The 21,817-nt window shown below is 39.5% G+C and overlaps 1 protein-coding gene across 4 annotated transcripts in view; it reads left to right on the forward strand.

Moving 5' to 3' along the window:
- LOC307035404 (protocadherin-16-like) overlaps nucleotides 1-6,600 on the forward strand; it is a 77,382-nt gene extending 70,782 nt beyond the window's left edge. For all 4 annotated transcript variants that reach the window (XM_079674644.1, XM_079674645.1, XM_079674646.1 and 1 more), the window contains 6 exons: nucleotides 13-224; nucleotides 341-492; nucleotides 955-1,085; nucleotides 1,351-1,637; nucleotides 1,759-1,900; nucleotides 2,375-6,600. In XM_079674644.1, coding sequence (XP_079530770.1) covers nucleotides 13-224; nucleotides 341-492; nucleotides 955-1,085; nucleotides 1,351-1,637; nucleotides 1,759-1,900; nucleotides 2,375-4,956 — 3,506 coding nt within the window. In that variant the 3' untranslated portion in view covers nucleotides 4,957-6,600. The remainder of the gene's footprint in view (nucleotides 1-12; nucleotides 225-340; nucleotides 493-954; nucleotides 1,086-1,350; nucleotides 1,638-1,758; nucleotides 1,901-2,374) is intronic.
- The last annotated feature ends 15,217 nt before the right edge of the window (nucleotides 6,601-21,817 follow it).

The following is a 21,817-nucleotide window of genomic DNA, read 5'->3' on the forward strand; positions in this document are numbered from 1 at the left end:
TTTGTGGATTAGGTGAGATATGGGTGCAGAGATCTGACCAACTAGACTTTGAGGAGACCCCAAAACTCCGCCTTGTGGTGAAAGCCGAGACGGCATCCTCCAGCTCCTACATGGCTGTCAACCTCATCCTGCAGGACGTCAATGACAACTTGCCCCGCTTCCAACTCCAGAACTATGTAGCCTACATTAGAGAGGCGCAGGGCTACGATTTCCCCATTATTCAGGTGCAGTAGCCTGAATAGTAGACTTACAAATCCAATATTGCTCATTAGATCATGTTAAACTGAAACAGAAATATAGCTATATTTTAATTTCTAAAATGTGGCGGTTGTTTCCTCAGGTTGCTGCAGATGACCGGGACCAGGGTCAAAACGGTCAGGTGACATACTCTATCAGGTCATCATCCATGAGCGGATTGTTTAAGATAGACCCACTGACCGGCAGCGTCACCACCGCAGCCATAATGGACCGAGAGATCTGGACGCAAACCAAGTGAGTTTTGCTCTCCTATTTTTGTTTATCTGTTCCATCACATGCCCTGTCTCTGCCCTTGACACATCAAAGTTTAATCTTTGTTACTGTGATTATGTCCATTCCCTCTCAAATATTGTTATTACTGATGGTCTGTTACTACTACTGATGAAATGATTTGAGTTAAAGAAAGAGATGAGAAAAATTGGGATAAAATGCAAATAAGCTGAGCCTATTGAAGTCTTGCCCTGCAGATTGTAGTTTACAATCAGATTTTGAACATACTTTGTTTTTCAATCATTTTTTTATATTGGAAAAAAAGGATGATGAATTTCAGATTTGTTAGGTTTAAAAAAACAACAAGTGAGCTTTATGCTCATTCTGAAAAAAAAGATTCTGATCTTAGTGGGGAGTGAAACATTATACAACCACATTCATAAAAAGTTAAAAGTTCAGACACTGACATTCATTATGTGGCACCAGACTTGTTGTTACGGCAACAGACCGGGGAACCCCGCGGCTGGCTGGCTCTGCCACCCTCACTGTGATCATCATCGACCTCAACGACAACAGCCCCATGATTCCTCTGCATCGGGAGATCCGGGTGCCTGAGGGTAAGTCAGCTTCACAGTGGAAACTAGTCCAGTGATCTTATCATAAAGCCTCACTTCACACTCCCCGGAATCACACTCAGTGGGAAACAGTGAGAAAAGTCTGACCCTGTTACTAAAAAACTATTGCCAAGTTCCTCTGTTCATTTCCTGTCTATTTGATCATGGCTTTTCCAGAGCAGGATATTTCTTAACAAAGAAACATTTAGTTTTTTAACTATAAGCTACATTTCTTCTTCTCCTGCCTCCCCACCTTATTATCATACAGATGCGATGATTGGCTCAGTTATCACCCAAGTAACAGGGAATGACGTGGACTCAGGGCCAGCCCTCTCCTACACACTACACCTGGACGCAAACAGCCAAGGCCTGTTTGGGATTAATCGTTTCGGAGGAGCAGTGTCTCTGACTGGCCTTCTGGATTATGAGGAAAGGACGTGGTACACATTAACGGTCCGCTCATCTGACTCTAAACATCAAAGCGAAGCCAACATCACTGTGCTGGTGGATGATGTGAACGACAACGCCCCCACCTTTACTCAAGACTTGTATCAGGTACAGCCATCCTCACACACATCTTTACACCTGCACCAACTTATATTGACTGTTAGAATTTTTTTTTATTGTTTCTTAATAGCATCTGTAACGGTAATTTATACATTGTGTTTCTCATTAGGTGACTGTATCAGAGTACCTCCCAGCAGGCAGTGCAGTCATCACAGTAACAGCCACAGATCGTGACTCCGGGGAGAACGGGAAAATTACTTACAGAGTAATGTCATCAACTAGGGGCGTCTTCTACATCGACCCAAGCAACGGTAAGGTTACTGTGTGCACCATTATGATTTCTTATACGTCTTTTCTAACTAGACCTGCCCTGAAACACGTTTTTTCAAATGTTATCCCCTAAGGCTCTTTTCGGATGCAAATGTGGGGTTTGGAAATATTTCCAATAGGAATGCAAAATATTTAATCTTTTTGTTCATATAACGTCATTGAAGGTTACAATTTATTTGCCTCAAATGTTTTGTTTAAGATATAAATAAAAAAATGGTCTATAAAAGAGGACTTCAATCTTTTCTGTCTTTTATTCTCAGATCGATTACCCACAAATTATGTTCCAGTCAAAAGCATTTGCCCACATTTTTTGACTTATTTGTATGACGAATATATTTTTCTGTAATAGCAAATCATTATGTGTAATGAAAACATTTTTATTAGTTAAATGACCAACTCTAGAGGATTAAAATGAAAATGCTCTTTGAATGACCGTGTTTTTTTTAATCTTGCAGGTACCCTGTTTGTCAACCAAAAAACAGAGTTTGATTTTAAGAATCCCTCCATCTTGGTGGTTATTGAGGTGCGTGATCAGGGCACTCCATCGCTTTCATCCACTGCCACTGTCGAGGTCCAAGTTTCTGATGTCAACGACAACGCCCCCATCTTCCATCAGTCCGAGTACAGAGCCACTGTGAGTGAAGACGGGCTTCCTGGATCAACTGTGCTAACCTTGGAAGCTGTGGACGGAGACCTGTCCCGGGACAACTGTGGTTTTGATTTTGCCATTGCCAGTGGCAACTCGGGTAATACCTTCCAGATTGAGAGCAGCGTGCGTTTCTTGGAGGGACACGGCTTCCAGACAGTGGGCAGCCTGATCCTGGTGGAGGAGCTGGACTTTGAAGCGGTGCCAAGTTATAACCTGACTGTTGTTGTATCAGACCGTGGAGTCCCTCAGCGCAGCTCCAGCGTTCCTATCGTCATCAGCGTGACAGATACCAATGACAACCCTCCAGCTTTCAGCCGAGTGGAGTACAGTGTAGTGCTGAGTGAGGGTGCAGCAGCAGGGACAGAGATCTTGCATCTATCTGCCACAGATCCAGACTCTGCTCCCAATGGAGAGGTGCAATACTCCATAAGCTCAGGGGACGAGACAGACCTTTTCCAGGTGGACCAGTGGACCGGAGCCTTGAGGCTGCAGAGACAGCTGGACAGCGAAAGACAGTGGTCTTATGTGATTGTTGTGCAGGCCAGTGACATTCAAGGGCACTACGCTTTGGCCCCAGTTAGTATTGAGGTGAAGGACATTAACGATAACCGGCCCTTCTTTCCCCTCAAAACAATTACCGCCAGCATCAGGGAAAACCAACCCCAGAATGCCTTAGTCACCATGCTGCACGCTATCGACCATGACAGGGGGGTTTTTGGACAGTTGAGGTACTACATGTTAGATAACTCAAAAGAGGGAAAAGAGGCCTTCCTCATGAACCAAACATCAGGAGAAGTACGGACTCGCTCTACTTTTGACTTTGAGAAGGTAAACTCCTTCCATTTTGTGGCTGTTGCCATGGATGCTGGCAACTATTCTGCTACTGTAACAGTGCAGGTTTATGTTACAGGGGAGGATGAATATGATCCTGTTTTCACCTCCTCAGAGTTCTCATTTGAAGTGCCTGAGGGAGCCAAGAAAGGTCAAATCATTGGCAAAGTGCAAGCCAGAGATGAGGACGGGGGCGTAGATGGCATTGTTCTTTACTCATTTGAAGACATTTCGCCTTTTTTTGAAGTCAATAAATCCACAGGAGCAGTTTCCCTAAAGATGGACAGCTACAGTACACATAGGAGTCGCTCCAAAAGAGAGGTGCGTCTAGTGACACTGGATGTGACGGCTCACAGCCCTCTGGAGTCATCCCGCGTAGCAGTGGCCAAAGTTACTGTAGATGTGACCCATACATCATTCGGTCTCACCACTGACATGAATATGCTACTTATCAGCGTCATTGCAGTTTCACTTGGGACCATAGTCATACTAATAATAATTGCTGTGGCGCTCTTTTTTGTTAAATTGCGACGTAAGAAGAAGGATCAAAAAGCGCATGAGAGACCTGCACCGGGAACCATGATGCACAAGTTTGAGGAAACAAAGATAGCAGCAAATGAAATGATTTACCATCAGACCCTTCCTGCATACACGCCGGATCAGAGTGGCAGCAGTGGGGGTCCGTACACTCGTGGAGGATCACTGGATCCCTCTCACTCCAGTGGTCGTGGCTCTGCAGAGGCAGCTGAGGATGATGAGATCCGAATGATAAATGAATACCCTCGAGTGTCAAGTATATCATCCTCCATGCAGGAACGCATCTCTGCCCGGGGTCCCGACTCTGGAATCCAACAGGATGCTGACCAGCTGTCAGACGTGTCCTGTGAGCCGTCCATAGATTGGTTCAAGGGGAAGAAACTGGGCAGTCTGAATGGCACTCTGTTAGCTGGCCAAGTGCCAGTCTACAGGGATGAGGGGGGTGGGTATGTAGGTGTGGGAAGGGGACTCAACATCTCCCATCCTAAAGATTACACTTTCCCAGAGGATGGGAAGCCTCCTGTGGACGGCTCGCTGACTGCCATCGTGGCCAGTGACGAGGAGCTGAGGGGGAGCTATAACTGGGATTACCTGCTGAACTGGTGCCCCCAGTTCCAACCTTTAGCGAACGTTTTTACTGAGATAGCACGGTTAAAAGATGAGTCGGCTCCTCCAAATCCTCGCAGGTCATTTCACCACAAAGCAAAACCAGAATCAAGAATTGACCCCCCGCCTCTCATAACCTCTGTGGCCCACCCCGGGGCCAAAACTGTACCCCCCAAACCTGTTGTAGGGAGGACGTTTCCCAACTTGGCTTCTTTCCGAAGATCTCCCCTCAGCGCAGAGGGGTCCATCTCCTCAGTCGCCATGTCTCCAAGTTTCTCCCCCTCTCTATCCCCGCTGGCAGCCCGCTCCCCTGCAATCACACCCTTCAGTGTCTCACAGGGCCCCTCCGCATCAATGATCAGCACAACGGAACACCATTTAGAGCATATCGAGGAGGCAGAGCTGAGGATTTAAAATGAAAAGACAATTCAGGGTGAATGAAATGTCATTGCTGTCCCAGACTGTCCTTATGTTTGACCACAGGGGCTGCTAACCTGAACCATGTTAATGCTATTCTCAAGAGTACACAAGGTCACACTAAGACATCCAAATGAAGTTGTGGTGCTTACTGAAAAAAAACTGAACTACATGATTAACAGGCCAAAATGGACTATGCCTTTTTGTGTGGTTGTGTGAACGAAACTCCTCATTCTTCTGTTGATCAGTCTTAATTTGCACATTCTAATGGAGATTCATACATGATGTCAATATTTTGTACAAAAGCATTGTCTATATTTTTATATTTACATTTTGTTCTGACAAGGAATGGCATTAAACTGTCAAGGTTGCTAAAACCTCAGAATATATTTCTATATTTGTATATTTGTAGTTTGTACTGTATACTCGTTTGTACTGTAAGTTGGTTTTATCTCTTGACGTTCTTATCCTTGTGGTTTTAAATGAAGCTCTTCATCGATGCTTTATGAATTGGGATTTGTGTAACAGATGTAAATATTTATGGAGGAAGAGACATCATTGCTTGAACAAATGAAACATCAGTCAGAATAGACTATTGTGTGTTTGATGTCACATCAAAAGGTAATCATGAATGTGAAATGCTTAAAAAAAGGTGTCTTAGTTCTCGATGCACGTTCCTTCATTTCCTGCAATGGAAAATTAAACTTGACATCCAATGATCACATCCTTCAGGTGCCCTTGCTTTAATTTCTCACGGTGAGCTTTTCTGCCCTAATTTTGCATTGTAGATAAACCATGTGTGGGAGATCATTGAGCAGCTACGGGGTAAATGTAAGCAGCCATATCATTACAGAGAATGTAAGCCGGTGTGTCATGTGTCTACTCATCCAATGTCTCTCAGTAAAACATTAAAGAAACAATACTTAAACTCTAACTAAGTATTATCTTTACATTTCTGGCAGGTATTCTTATTTTTGTCCCCTTTTTTTGGACCACTTTTGTCCCCTCTTTTCAGTAGCGCTTTAAATAAATAATACAATATGGATTGAAAGTCAAACTTAAATATGATGAATGAAAAGAACATTTTTGATGAATGTTAAAACCCCACCAGAGAATGTTTCCTAGTTAATGATGAGAAATGTATGTCATGTATATTTTCAGACACTTTTTCACACAGATGCCTACGCCATGAATACGTTCATGATCATAATTGTATTTTTTGGCCGCCTTCGTAAAATGATGTGTAAATTACCATTAAAACTACATAGTGCCCTCAGTACCCTAAATGTGGATTCCTCCCTACTTATCATTATAACAGTATTTTGTTTGCCTAATCCCCAGTTTAAGACCCTTGCTAACATTATTTTAAGCACCACTAACATTCTTCAGTATTTCTTGATTCATTGTATAGGTAGACTGTGATGCTTAGTAAATTATTTACAAGGATGCTGTTTTGACCATGGCCAAATATACATGAACACTACCTAATTGATTGAAGGTACCTTGTTGTTTGTTTTGTTTTGTATAAAACAGTGTTACCCGACCACTTGTGTTTCATATTTGTCCAAACTGTGCGTATTATGGTGTCAGAGAAGAGAAATTCTTCTAAAAGTGCCTGATTAAAGTACTTATGTCAACTCACCGTCGTCCCTTTCACTGTCTCAGACATTTTCTCATATTTATTTAATTAATGAAAATGAGTCATATACTGTAATAATAGTTATTTGGTTCAGTTATTGCATATTATTATATTCAGATCTCTACAATCTTTCCCAGAAAATCCCAAAGATAACCAATAATTAAACTCAATATGACCTATAAACATCCATTACAAGTTTTCTACCATGAGCGTTTATAAGAAGTTTTACTCTGATATTTAGTTGATTTAGTCTCAACAGTATTTTCTGGTATCCTTAACTTAATCTAAATACAGTTAAAGTCACTTTCCCTGTAACCTCCGATAAATGTGGCCCACTCCCAGTACTTTCCTAATCTAAGGAAAATGTTTCTCAAATGAATAATAATTCACTTAATGATATCCATTAAATAAAAGCTCATGGGGCAAATATGATGTAACACAACCCCATAACATGTTATTGAAAGTGTTGGCTTTAAAGATTTCATAATTCTTACTGAAAGCAGCCATGAACAAATAAACTCTTCTCTTTTATACCGTTAATACTGTTGTTGAAGCTTTTCCAGCACAGATGAAGTGACAAAGAATAACAACACATTGGAAACTACACTAAAATCTTTACATAAAAATGTTGAGCCTTATTCCATTTCTCAAATTAACACCACATTAACACTGTGCCAGACTTATTTCCATCCTGTTCTTGTGTTATTAAGCCTAGTTATTTATTTTTTCAAAAGGTCTCATTTACATAATGATTTGCAGCTCAGTCGTCATTCATCGTGCAATACTGACCACACCAAATACCCAGTTAACTCTCAAACGTTTAGGCGTCGGATGTTCAGACAATAATTCTTAAACTATATCACTATATCAAACTATAGCATTTATCTTTGTTTTGCTACTTGAGAAATACCAGTGTTGCTGTTTCTACTAACTTCCCTCGATTTCTATTCCCTAGATAATCCTTAACACATAACAACAATTTGATTTACTGCAAAGTGGTGAAAGCTCTACAGTCAGAGATTAATATTATTCTAATGTTTTAATTTTGTACGCGAAACATTACTGGCTCTTATAACATACAGTGATATAATCAAGACACCACAAATCACTCGTTTTACCCCAATTAACTTTTCATCAAACAGCCAAAAGTTCAAAGTGTGCAATAATCTCAACTGGAAATGCATTTGCCAGAACTCTTTGAACTTTTCCACATATTAAAATTAATGCACATCAACAATGTTACCAAATAGTGTTATTTTTAAGTACGCAACCCCACCTGTCATGGGAACTCATTGCATCACTCTGATACTGCCTGAGGCAGGACAATAATCTGTCCGCCGGATGAAACTGGGCTGAAACTGGACCGGCGCTGTTTGCCTGACTCCAACTGGTTATGGAGCTGAAACCTAAACACTGTGGTATTCTGAGCAATTACAAACACACACACGCACTGAGGTGAATTCATGTGTGTGTTTTTTTTTGCCCTTGCACTGGAAACATGGGCGGAGCTGGCTGAATGGGACAGCCGGTTGATGATACACTCAGTTTAGCAGACTATGAGATGAATGCTACAATGACCCAAGCTGAGCACCTTGGATCAGAGGCCAGTGTATACACAACAGAACTCAGATGATATGAGTAAGAGGGCAAAAGCCAAGTCATTACTCAAAGCTCAAATTAAAGGCTCTCAATAACCCATCTGAAATCTATAATTTTCCCGTCATCACAAAGTGGATACTCAGTCTGCTCTGTTAACACTAACAGTCAATCTTCAGTGCCAAGATGCCCTTTCCCTTTACTGACACACGTTCTCAACCTGTGTGTCTGGTGTAGAGTTGTCAATGCTGCCATGCTTACAGTATATGATAGCAACTGAAAACCCTTGATCTTGCGGCTCTTTCAGCAATCTAACTTGATATCTACTTTGATTACTTAATACTTAAATATATGAATTTGTTAACCTGGATATTGTTCTTATATTTTGTTATATTATGACTAAAGGTCATGATGTCATTGTACTTGTGATGTCTTATCACTAAGTGAGCCAAACGACACTACTGGATCCTCTTTATTAAATTGTTTTAAGTCAATAAAAACCGAATGAAAATGTTGAAACTAGCAAACCATTTATTGTGATTGCTAAAACGTCTGTAGCATGCAAACAAGTTTTGTTTCTTTTTATACAATTACCATTATTCTCTCTTTTCACTTTGGTTTAAAAAATGTCTAACGTTTTCTCAGTATATGTCAATAACATCCCAGGCTGACAAAAATAAATAATAACAACAAACATAATTTCCCTTTAAATCTCTGAAAGTTCACTGAGTTGTATTCTTTTTCAGTGTGGTCATTAGGCTACCTGTGTTCATGCTGTCCATGCATAAAGCTGCTTTTTCACAGAGGAAGAATAAAGCCTTTAAAAGTTGGTTTTCAGATTGATCAGTTCAACACTTTCATCAATGAAAATGTTGTACAACTAATTTCATGCATTTTAAAAGGGTTTTCCAATGTAAGCGGTGTATTGCCCTACTGATTAAATTGTTGTGTGAGTGAGTTATCCGTTAGCATCGTGCTCTCTACTGACAACCATACCTGTGAAGTATTTTTTTCTTGCCTTGAGAATCAGTTGTTACTTATTTCAGTTAAATTATGCAAGGTAAAAGCTGTATAAATTGGATGAATACGCACATTCCTCTATAATTCTTACCACATTGATAAGAATCTGATAATTTAATTGTTCTGTTTCCTCAAGCTAGTTTTAAAGATGTGTGTATAAAACAAAAGGAATGAATCTCTGAGAGAATATGTAATGATTTTACAAGATATTGGCCAAAACATTTATAAGTTAACAAAAGCGCAACACGTCAGAGCTTTATATTACCCTAAAAGATGGCAATCTTTGAGGCAACATTATGTAGAGTAAAGTTTGTCTCTTTTCAGAAATTGCTTGTCATAGAAAGATTGCCGTCTTGGTTTAGGAAAAGAATTGGAAGACATTTAAAGTTTGTAAATTGATTGTTGAAAATGTATACAGTATGCTAAGCAAAGTGTCTTTTGTTTAATAAACCTACCACCATACTGCTAATAAAGGCATCACAATCATTTTGTCCTTTCAGTGATATGAGAAAAAAAGATTCCTCTATTTGTATTTGAAGTGTTAGCCACACTGAAGGTCATACCATTAGCATAATTACTGGATTTTAGTTGTCTGACTGACATCATGTACAATAGTGAACTCATACTTAAACCTACATGTGTACAGTGTTGAGAAAAATCCTAAAGAAATGGAGCTGTTCATTTAAAACTGCAGTGGGGCATGATGTGGACCCCAGTGTCACATGTCGTCAGAGAGGCGGGGAGTTTCATGTAGCTTGCCCACCTGACAATAAAAGTGGCCAAAAGATTAACCCTTACTCAGATGTTCCAGAGAACTCTCATGCTCTTTAGTAGAGGAGGGCTTACACAGCCCTGAAGGCCTGATGAATATAACGACTGGAGGTTAAATGGTTTTAACATGGCTTCTGCAGAAGAGCTTGTGCCATGGGTCCTTCTCACTGTCTTATGTTCAAAAGCACTTTCTATAATGATGCTACCAAAAACGGCAGACTTTCAAAGGTAGTTGACCATTGCAAGATACTGTGTCCTTTTCTTAATCGAGGCAATGATCTCATCTTGATGACATATGTGACAGATAGAAAGATGAATACCAGCTGCAGGGATCAGTTGATTGTGAAGTGGATCACAGGGTAGGACTTGGGCTCATGGGGAATGGGAATCTTAGCATTGGGTCGTGAGCTGCTTTGTCTGCAGGCCCTTTGGTAAGGATCAGACTCCGTCCAGTTAAAATGAGGCCAGACCAGAGAGAGGGATCTCTGCTCATTCTTGGATTACCCATAAACCTCTCATACCTGCAGCTTGCACGGAAGTCTCCGCTCCTTGTTCGCTCAGCAGAGGGCCAGGCTCCAGGGATGCTCCAACCTCAGCTTACCACAATCCTTTCTCCAAACACTCCAGAGGGACTTTTCCCCCCCCCCACCGATTCCTCTTGTCTCTTACGAATTCTGTTTTTCCCCTGCTCTCTCTTCAAGGTCTTGCCAGGCTACTTGCGTGACTAGAGGGAGTGGAAAAAAAAAGGTTTCAAAACCCATTGGCACACGAACCCCAAATCTATTTTTGGAGAGCGTTCTTTTTTTTCTTTCAAAGCAAAAAAGCCACAGGGAGAAATAGGCAATACTGGGGTGAAGGGGGTCTGTTTCTCATTTGGCCAGGCCTGCCTCCTGTCCTGCCCCGCCAGCGTCAGAACCACAGCACTATGGGGAAAGAGGGTGGCTCAGACTAGGGAGGAGAAGTGTTTTTCCTGCAAAACCGCGTCCAAAACTGTGGACCCTCATCTTAGTCTTCGTCACTAAGCAACTGGCTTAACCTGCTTCCCATTACAGGCCATCTGCTTGTGTTTCAGGCTTTACTTTGTTTTGATTTGTTTCGCCCCTTTGTAACGTTTGTCTTTAAATTCACCATGATTAAATTACTCTATTTAAATGTGTTCTCCTTTGTTAATTAATTTTCATCAGGCATTGTTTGGTAGGCCTGCTGCAGAAGCATACTGCAACGCATCCCATGGCTTATTTCCACTCTGCCTCTGTGATTTGTTGCAGTTATTGTGTACAGCGGGGTGTGGAGGGGACAGGCCATGAGATAGGAAGTCAATACATTTCGTATTAGGCGTTTATTGTTTGACAAATGGGAAAACAATAATCTTCACTTTTTTAAGGAGCTTTATATTTACGATTTAGGAATACAGCAAACATGCATTGTGTGGATTTAACTGGACTCGGTGCTTTGATGTAACCATAAAGACACATTTCCTTGGACCAATTGTTGTGCAGAATAATGATGTTGAATAGCAACACAATTATCAACCGCATGATGATTGCCCTGTAAAAGAATTCCCCCCTTCATTTATTTGACAGGAACACAATTAACATAATAGCATAGTTTTACAATGTGCATCTGGTATCCTCTTGAATTGTTGTTCATGTGAAGTTCATTTTTCCTTTGTTTTGTTAAGAGGAAGCACAACATGACAATGGTACTAAATTAAATGATGATGATATAACTGTTTAAGACTTTTGTGTAGGGCCATTTAGGCTGACAACTAATTCAAGTTTATAATGACAACATTTGTAATTACTCCAATTTGGGCAAAAGATGCAACAGTTTGTCAGGCTGACAGGCCAAAACATTATGGCATGAATGAAAATGGAGAGCTTTGTGGTTTTTACAGTAATGACTCACAGCAGTGCTGCCGCGCCGATGACGAAGTGTTTCCCATCCCTGACTGTGTTGGGAAATGTGTTGTAGAAACTAAAGAAACCCACTGTGCCCTCTACTGATTCTGTCACAACCTCTTTTCCTATTTTCATATACTGCACAGCAACACTGTAAAAGTCTTAATAACTTTAAAAACGGAATCTCTTTGACTATCCAAGCCTAGTACCATCAATCATTGTTACTTGAAAGGTCTCCAAATTGTGATTGCAACTAATTGAAACCTGAAAAATTCCAGACTTTGTCTTCTGACCCATAACTTGTTGTAATGTATGAGCGTGCTCAGAACAAGAAGGAAAACATAATTGATGTAAGTATTGATTTAAATGACATTTTCTCTGGCTCCATGTTGAGGCCAAACAGGTCTGCCTGTTTAGATTGATTTCCTGAATATCAGTAAATAAACTACTCCTTTATCACATTGCTGCAAAATTATTTGTCTTGACATCGTTTAAGTTGTTTGTATCACAACAACATGGCCGTAGTACTTGAGTCTAATCTCTATAACCCAACCGAGGAGAGCAGAGGATTAGCATTAGAAAGACACTATTACCTATAGTGTCAGATTGATTGACTGAATTCAAACACATTGTCTTGCACAGGACTTAATTTGCCCTGGACTAACTCTTTACTTTGCATGCCTTTGGTTTTAAGACTTGACTTGGACACAACAAAAGCTGTGAGGGCTTTTTCCAAGAAAATAAACAATAGGTTTGTTATTGGATAGAGCTAAAGCTTAATGTCAAAAATAATGTATCTTCACTTCGCTTCTCTTTTCCTTTCTATTATTTCTTTCTTAAGGACAAAACCAGCTTTCAATAAATCGTTGGGAAGATATTAAGCAGCAGTGTCATTGCTTGAGTTATTATGATCTATCTAAGCCAAAGCAAAAACAATTCAGACCTAATAAAAAAAACGTATTTTTCATAAAATCTTTTACCCCACAACATTTCTAGAACAAATTGATTAATTGTCCCATTTTTAGCTTGAGAACATACCATGTTGATCTAACCTTATTAGTGACAGATGGGATTATTTTCTTTAGTTCATTATCTCTATGGGAATCTGGCTCTGTTTTGGGCAAAGCCATTTGAGTCAGATTGATTGACTGAATTCAAACACATTTCAGCTCTTTTGCTTTTAATGCATCATAGAAACATGGAGAGAAACACATGTTGGTACATTTCTGCAATAAAATAGCCCCAGGCAGTTTCAGAGGAAAACATTAAGTGTATTGAAACTCAAAGATTTTCCTATTTAGTGATCCACCAACGGATTCTCCTGAAAAGTACACAGGTGCTGAGGGAGCAAGATTAGAAAGCATCCAGGGGGGAAGTCGCCTCACGGAGGCACTTAAACATACTTCGTTGACATATTTTGTCTGATAAAACAACACTAAAGTCCAACTGATGTAACTGAGGAACGCTGCCCTCATCACCTGCTTTAACAGACATCTTTACCTTCCAGAACTATCCATCTAAGAGACATAAATCTGGGACTATGATAACATGCGATGACAGGCATAAGTAAGAAGAACAGAAGAAGGCATGAGCCTTTTTCCTCGCTCTTCTTACTAAACTACCATAAATTACTCTGCACATGTTTTACTTTGGAAGGTATGAATGTATTCAACTTTATGTAGTATTATTAACAATAACAAATCAAATTGAGTAAAGTGGGTTTAAACAAGAAGATGCTTAAAATCCTCACAACCTTTAAATTGTGTCTTTTATTTAACAACAGACATCTTCAATTTACGGTTGTAAACAAGCCTGCTGCCACTAGACTCCCATTGTTATCCAGCTAAAACCTTTTCCTGTTCAAATGTGCCTGGTTTCCAGTATCAGAAATGTTTGATATGATACATGACTATTAAAAAAACCAGCACAAATATTCCATAATAACAATTATAGTCAGCTTTTTTTCTGTTGTTGTGTTGTTTGTTGTTGTCTTAATGAGTGAAGCATTTTTGGCTTATCACTTTTTAAACAGATTGGAAGTTATAGATAATAGAAACAAATGGACTGGTGCCAGTAAAAAGGGTTAGTCATTTTCATGAGTTCCCATGCCCAGTTCCTCTAACAAACAAGGCTGAACATTTTCAACGCCACCACCTGATTAAGAACACAAATAAATATCTAATCCCTGGTGCTAATTAACCTCCTGACATGCAAATACACCAACGCCTGAAAGTGACTTCCAGGCAATTTGGATTTAAAATCCACGAGCAGACAGATTAACAGATTTCTGGAACTTTGTTTAAACCCATTGCCTTTCAGGGTCTGGCTTTAGAATAATTGTGTTCCTGCTTTGTTTTGATGGCATGGAGCACAGTAAAGCATGCAGTGTTTGTGTTTTCTTTGAGCCGGAGGGATTCCAGCACATCCGACCAGACATGACTATAGCAGCCAGCCTTGAGGTTTTAACATTAGACTGACATACTAAACCTGATCAGTCAATGCATACTTTCTCTCATTTGCATATAATACTTGGCTGTAGGAAAAGGATGGGGTACAATAATAAAGTTGCATCCAAATGGGCAAAAATAATTTATGAGGATCCCTGATGATGTTTATATCAAATACACACTCTCTCTAGCGCTTTGACGATTTATTATGGCTCACACGGTGAATCGAGAACATATGGCAATGCTTAGCTGCCAAGTGAAACTGACGCTTTTTTAAAGCAGTTGTTTCTTTATCCTCTGGTCTAGAAGAGCTTTGTTGGTTTTTATTTTAATCAAGAACTGAGCTGCTTGGATGCCAGGTGAATGCATGTACTGCAATTAACAGGCAAACACCCTAAGGGCAGGCCCTGAAAATGAGAGTTATCAATGTAACCACATTACTATGAATTCTGCATGATGATAATTTAGAATGAAACAAGAACCACTGCTCTATGAGCTCACTCATCCAACTTTATCCAATATGAGCCTTCATGTTTACACAATACAAATGAAGCTTCTAATGTAAGCAGGTAGCCTGCTATCATTGTTACTGAACGGTCAACCTCACAATGATATTGCTCTTTTGGAATCCCTTCTGTATCTACAAAGTACATATGTATTTGAACCATGTCATAACAGCTTTGAATGCCACAGAGTTCTTTTTTTAAATGGTTTTATTTCACTTTGCATTTTATTTTAGTTGCAACTGCCAACATGTGTCAAATGATTCAATAGGCGCTTTCACACCGGAGTACTTTTCCCGTTTAGTTCCGATAGTTCCTGGGATTTTGCGTTCGGACCAAACAGAGAACTTAGTTCATGACAAGTTTTACCCCCTTTTTAGTGCCTGCTAGAGAGGTGGTACTTTCATGGGAGAAAAAAGTTCCAATTTCTGAGTGGCTGGGAGAATTGCAAACCACGCCCCGTAAAACTCAGAAAAGTTTTTTGAAGCCCCCATTGTATTTGCTGGCATTAGCCATTGTATTTGCCGGCCACGCACCAAAGGAGAGAGAATAACTTATGGCAACACAAAAAAAACATTGGAGCGGTGGAGTGATGAGGAGGTGTCGGCGTTCTGGCGATTTAGTCGGAAGGCAGCTTCTACTGAAGCCAGTCCCCAACTCCGGGGACTTCCGGCCGGGGACTTCGGGTGGCAGTATACGCCGTGAAGTTGTTTGCGGCCTGCCAGTAAACCCAAAGCAGACGTCAGCGGCTTAATTTCTCTTCAATTTCCCTCAGGGAACTTATTCCTGTGTGAACGCGATCGGCTCTTAGTTACTAAGCATAGATATATAAACACTAGATGGCTCAACGATGTCGCCAGCGTAGCTCACCGGGGGCCATCTTGCCACAGTCAACAACTACTGCTACAGCTGTTGTAAGGTGAGTGATCTGCACAAAAATACTCTTAACTCGCTGAAATCTTGACTGATTTACAAACGGTTTGGTTTATTATTAACGCATGGCTATGATACAGGAGACAAGACATGTTGAAAAAAAAAGTTCATGATTATAATTATATGCAGTATCATAACTACATTTTTGATGTTTATAACAAACCAAACCGTTTGAAAATGTGTTGAAAATTGAGCAAGCTACGGTCATTTCAATAGTGCACCATAGACATAATATTATGAATGAGCGAGCTGCCTGTGGCAAGATGGCCGCCCTGTGGCAACGTCGGTCTCCATTGGTCAGCAGCGCGGGGGAGTCATCTAGTGTTTATATATGGTACTAAGTGCTGGGAAATAAGTACGGCAAAGTACTTGGTGTGAAAGCGGCTATTGGGTTTTACACTTGGGTCCTTTTTGGCTGCATGTTTTCCATTTATTTTCTTGTTTCTGTCATGATTAACAAATCTTAATAGACCTTTAAAAGTGGAAATGTTGGCATGTCAAAGAAGAAAGGCACAGGTGTAATTAATAACATAAAATAAGACTGCAATCCATTTAGGTGAGCTAATTCCAGGGTCAGGGTATTGTGCAAGTCTGAATTAAATGACATGAAGAAGCTCTAGCAGAATATAAATAAAGCTATAAAACAACATAACCAGAACTGAACGAATATTTCTTTTATCGTCAACATTACCTTTCATTTCATGCTAGAAACATGTTTGTACTTCCGTTTGCACAGTCAGTCTGGCAAAATAAAAAATGATGGATGCTCAGAACCTTAACTTAACAGTAAACAAAGTTATTGTTTCCTTAAAATCAGAATTTGAAAGTATTCTGCTTGTTAAGTGCTTTTCTTTCCTTTTCGTATACGTGTACATCATGGCAACTTAAAAAAACCAAAATAACACTGTTGTGTCTGGATTCTTAGGTGCCATTCTAAATCCCTGCTCTGGGTTCGTCCAGTCCAGTAAGAGGACTTCTGTTGTAAATCAGCGCTCTACACAACGACAGTGTGGTGAGAGCGGTGGGAGCCAAGTAGTTTGAACTTCACTTCTCCAGCCGGGCGTCTGGACCGAGCCCAGCTACTGAGAGAACTCTGAAAGGAGCGGTCTACTTCAAGTGGAAAGTATTTTAGCCTACAGCCCCATCTGCTTTCACTTTGATTCCCCATCTAAACAGATAGTCACTACAGCGTGTGGATGATTATGTTTTTTGCACTGAAATTCACTTTAAAAATATTGCTGTTATGGAGTTTTTCTCTCGTCATCATACTCACTACTCAGGGTCAGCATTAATCTTGGGCTGGCACACTCAGCATCAAATAAAAGTTATGGCTCATAATTGCAAAGCTTTTTTATTGCTTATAAGAAGATATTACGTTTGAAATTTTTATCTCAGACAAGAATGTCATTGATATCCTCAGAAAATGCCTGCTTGGTCTTTGTGTCCCCTAAATCAACTTTATAGAAATAGAGTTGCCAGAATAATAAAAAAGAATTGAAGTTTAATATCACCCATACTGCCTATACACATGAAGTTAAACATTTTCCATTATTCCAAATGTGTGTCTTTTATGCTGTTGTCAGGATTCGGGAAAAGGTAGGACAAAAAAGATAAAAGGTCAAGGAACAAAAGGCGAGCTTTATTTTATAAAGCTGATGACTGAAAAAACATGTCATAATATAAACAGGTAGCACGAGGTATAGCATCAAAACAAAAACCGACCGTGACCAACATGGAGGGAGACAGGAAAGACAATGAACCGACATGGAGCACAGGGGAAGACAAGACTAAATACAAAGAAGGGTAATCACAGGACAAGACACAGCTGGGCAGGGGAGGCAGAAACACAAGGACAACAGGTGAACATACATACATAAATGGAACCCTAACCCTCTGCAGCAAGGAGTTACAAAGAACAAATTATAAAAAAGAACCAGGTCTAGTGATAATAGGTGGATCTTGTTGGTCGACTATAATAATAATAATAATAATGAATTTTATTTATATAGCGCTTGTCATTTCCTTTTTTATTTTGTACCTCTTACCTCTTGTCTTTCATTTCAGGCCCTGTTTCTTCCTCCCCTTGTGTGTTTTTCCCGCAATCATCAGTGTCTGCCCCGCCCCTGATTGTTTCCACCTGTTCCCACTCACCTCATGTTTTAAATTGTCCTGTCTCTCCCCTGTCCTCTGTCAGTTCGTCTTGTTTGTTTCCCCGAATGGTCGTGCCAAGCCTCGGCTAAGAAAGGATCGCTTTTACTCATGTCAGGTTTTGTTGTTTTGTTTATTTTGTAGGCTTGAGTTTCTTTCTTAAGTTCTCTTTTGTCATGCATAGTTTTTTCCTCCTTGTGAGCGCTTTTTGTTAATTCCAGTACCTACTCTGTTAAAAGGAATTTCCTGGTCTTTGAAATAAAAGATACATTGCTGATACATTCAAGACTTTGTCTCTGGGTCGTGCATTTGGGTCCATCAGTTTGTGTCAAGGTCCTGACATAAGGAAATATTTCCAAAAACTGCTGTGTACTTTAGGGAATAGTGGAATGTCTCTCTGGTCTGCTCCTTAACCCTTAGAAATCAATGGGTTCAAAAGCTCACACATTTTTCACCCCTAAAATACATTTTCAAACTGCCAACAGTCAACTCAGTTTTCCAGTTGCTGTTAGGATTTCATGTTGCAGACTACGTGTGGGATGGCTGCTACCTACATACAGTATGTAAAGGCTAGGTCAGGTTTGATTACCATGATGTCTATTTGGCAAGTATATAAAGGAGTCCAGTGTATTGTTATTGTTCCGCCCAAGTCCCACATGCTGCAAGATACAGATGAAAGGCATATTTAGGCATCGTAACGTAATGAAACCATACATAATGTAATGAAATGTCCTCTTAATTAAAACAGGAATTAAGATTTGATGGTGGTAGTCAACTTAAATATCTACATCCCATATCTTTGCTGAGCTGCAAATGACTGAACAGGAGGTCAGTGTGAAGGGTCTGACTAAACTTTGATCATGAAAAATACTGCAGTACGCATAGTCAGCTTTTTCTGGCCATCATAAGATTAATATTGAGATTTATCATTATTCTGTAGGTTTCAATGGAAGAATGTTCAGAAGAAAATCCAATCCAATTCATTCGTTTTCTCTATATGCTGGTGTGTTATTTCTCAATTTTTTTTGCAGAGCAAGCTTTCCCTCTCAGTTGGTTTAGGAGTGCAATGGCCTCAGGAATACATGCACCACCCAATAAACACCATTTCAAAGTACCCTGCAATGCAGTGTACACTAGGGCTGCTAGATTATGGCAAAAATCATAATCTCGATTATTTGGGTCAATAATTGATATCACCATTATCAAAAACGATTATCCATTTACTTTGAAAACATCAATTTATTGAAGAAAAAAATGTGAACAGTATGTTTTCAACAGTTGATTACCCTGAACTTTAAGTATAATTCAACTGAAAAAAAAAAAGAAGAAATTAAGATTAAAATACAATTAATTGAGCAGCCCTAGTGTACACTCATTCCTACCTCTGCTTCTATACTTTGTACTCTCTGTAATTTTTTGTTAAACTTTTGATCAGTCCATTAATGTTTAGTGTGGAGGACGATCAATTCAAAATATATTTTTTAGGACTTGAATATGTTTCCTGTTACTTTCAAAGTAGTCCTGGATTCATAAAAAATACAATGTGAAAAGGTAAATCAATCATTGCAACATTAATGAAGTATAAGCGCTTTGAGCACCAGGAAAAGCAGTTTACAAATGTAATGTATTATTATTATTATTATTATTATTAATAATATTATTATAAGCTACACTGATCAGGGATTTGGGCTGTGCAGAGTAAGAGTTGAACTTAGTTGTTAATTAAGGTCCTCGGTGTTTCTGTCTTGATTGCATTGATGAGAAAGTGGTGCTCGATTTGCAAGTCTGGTTTAACACTTCAAAGAGTATCCTTTAGTATCCACAGAGTGGGAAGGGAATCATGATTCTTCCCTTAAAGCCTGTGGAAAAAAAATCTAATAGACTCTTCCTTTGCCAAGGATTTGACTGTTTCCAAAGAATAGCAACCTCTTTTTGACACCAATTCCATCATGGCCTTGTCAAAAACTTTTAATCGAAACTGAACAAACCACAAGGATCCTAATGTTTCTAAATTGGTAAGTTGCATTAAACAGTTCTTTGGAAATACACTTTAAGAAATGTAGACATACTGTGGTGCATCACTTGACGATACCACAAGAAGAGATATGCTGAACGTGTTATTTCTTTCCAAGACTCTTTACATTTTCTCTAAGAGTCACAACTCATCAGTTTTAAATGCTAATGTTTTTAATATATTACAACAGAACATGAACCCAATGCCTCTTCAGCCATACCAAAGGCCACACCAGGTGCTAGCTTGGTCAGCAAGATCAATTTGGTTATTAAGTCCTTGCTCAAGGATGTACAGAGCACCCACAGATCAAATTATAATTACAAAGACAGGAGGGTGTTGGAAGCCAGAAACAAAAAAGAAAAGTAAATCAATTGTTTCATTTGTGACATGATTTTTGTCCTTGCCAAAAGTGCTGTGCTGGTAGAATCAAGAAAAAAACAATCAAACTTTCTTATTCAACTGTCTATCCTGCACACGGGCAGTTCAGAATGTAGAGTACAAAGCAGAGCTGCAAGGAAGTTTCACATATTTATTTTGCTATTCATGGTAACTAAAGGTTACTAAACACAATTTTCAATATAACAGCTTTATTGACCCACTGTGTATTTTGAAATGTACATTATTTCCAAATCAGGCTTCATATTCCTAACTTTAAACATATTTACATATCACTTTGAACACTGCAAGACACCAGTCAGTATGTACTGTACCAAAGTGCAGAAGCACGGCAAAAGTAAGACTTTAGCTGTTTATGCTTTGCAGATAGAGGTCTCTAGTTTAGCATTTAACTGAAACAGGCACATCTGTGAAGCAGCTTGTACATAAATGAGTGACAGAGTTAGTGTGCGGTGTGTATTGGTACCAGGTTAAATGGACTCAGGGGTCTAGGCTGATGGTGACAGAGGGTGAAAACAGTTTTTAATCAACACACATTGCTCAGCTCCACATCTGCTTTATCGCATCCTGCCTGTTGCTGTGATTTAGAGTGCCACATGCCTGCAGGTGCTGTTCCACTTACTGCATGCAAGAGGAATCATGTCCTTTGGGATTAAGAATAGAAAAGAATAACAGTGGTCAGAAATACTACTGTGCAGAACGGTGTTCTTTATGTGATACTTTCAGTATTTATTTTTAAATATATGCAATAAAAGCTTAGTTGATGGTTTGGTGTAAACTCAGTCTGCAAAAACCTATTGCAAGTCTAGAGCATGGCAATCAGTCATGGAAGACAAAGATACCTTAAACATATTTAAGCTTTTGACCTTCAATAAGTTTAAACATATCGTAATCATTTGTTATAGCCTTTACATTTTGTTTAGTGTCTATTTAAACAACAGTTGTAAACAAATACATTTAAACGGCAATAAAGTACATGGGTTAATCATATTTTTGACAGATAATATAACAGGCTTATTCTTATCCTCTGAAATCACTTGCAATAGGCATGCCATGCATTCTGCTCTGGAAGCGGAGCAGACGTATTCAGGAGGTTCTGAACACATCTCCCTGGCAGATATCCCGAATGTAGTTTAAAGCCCCACAGATGAGAGCTGACCTGATATGCTAATGCTCCAGATATTGTTTGATGTTGAAAAACTCTTGTCAGTGTGACACAGCTTAAGTAAAATACATGAATACGCAAACATGAATAGGGTTGCCCATATTTAGAATAAAAACAGATAGATGTTTTTCAAAGCTTTTACCAGGAGTCACAACTTCCTCGAAAAGCCTCTGGTGAGGTGCTGGAAGTGAGACTCTAGCCAAAAGTCAAACTTATTTAACCCTTGTGTTGTGTTCAAAAGCTGTTACCGTGCATGGTGTTCGTGGGTCAGTTCTGACCCATGACTTATCTCAGTCCCAAACACTCAAAAATAGTGACTATATAA

The sequence above is a fragment of the Notothenia rossii genome, assembly GCF_949606895.1.
Source record: "Notothenia rossii genome assembly, chromosome: 4".
Taxonomy (NCBI): domain Eukaryota; kingdom Metazoa; phylum Chordata; class Actinopteri; order Perciformes; family Nototheniidae; genus Notothenia; species Notothenia rossii.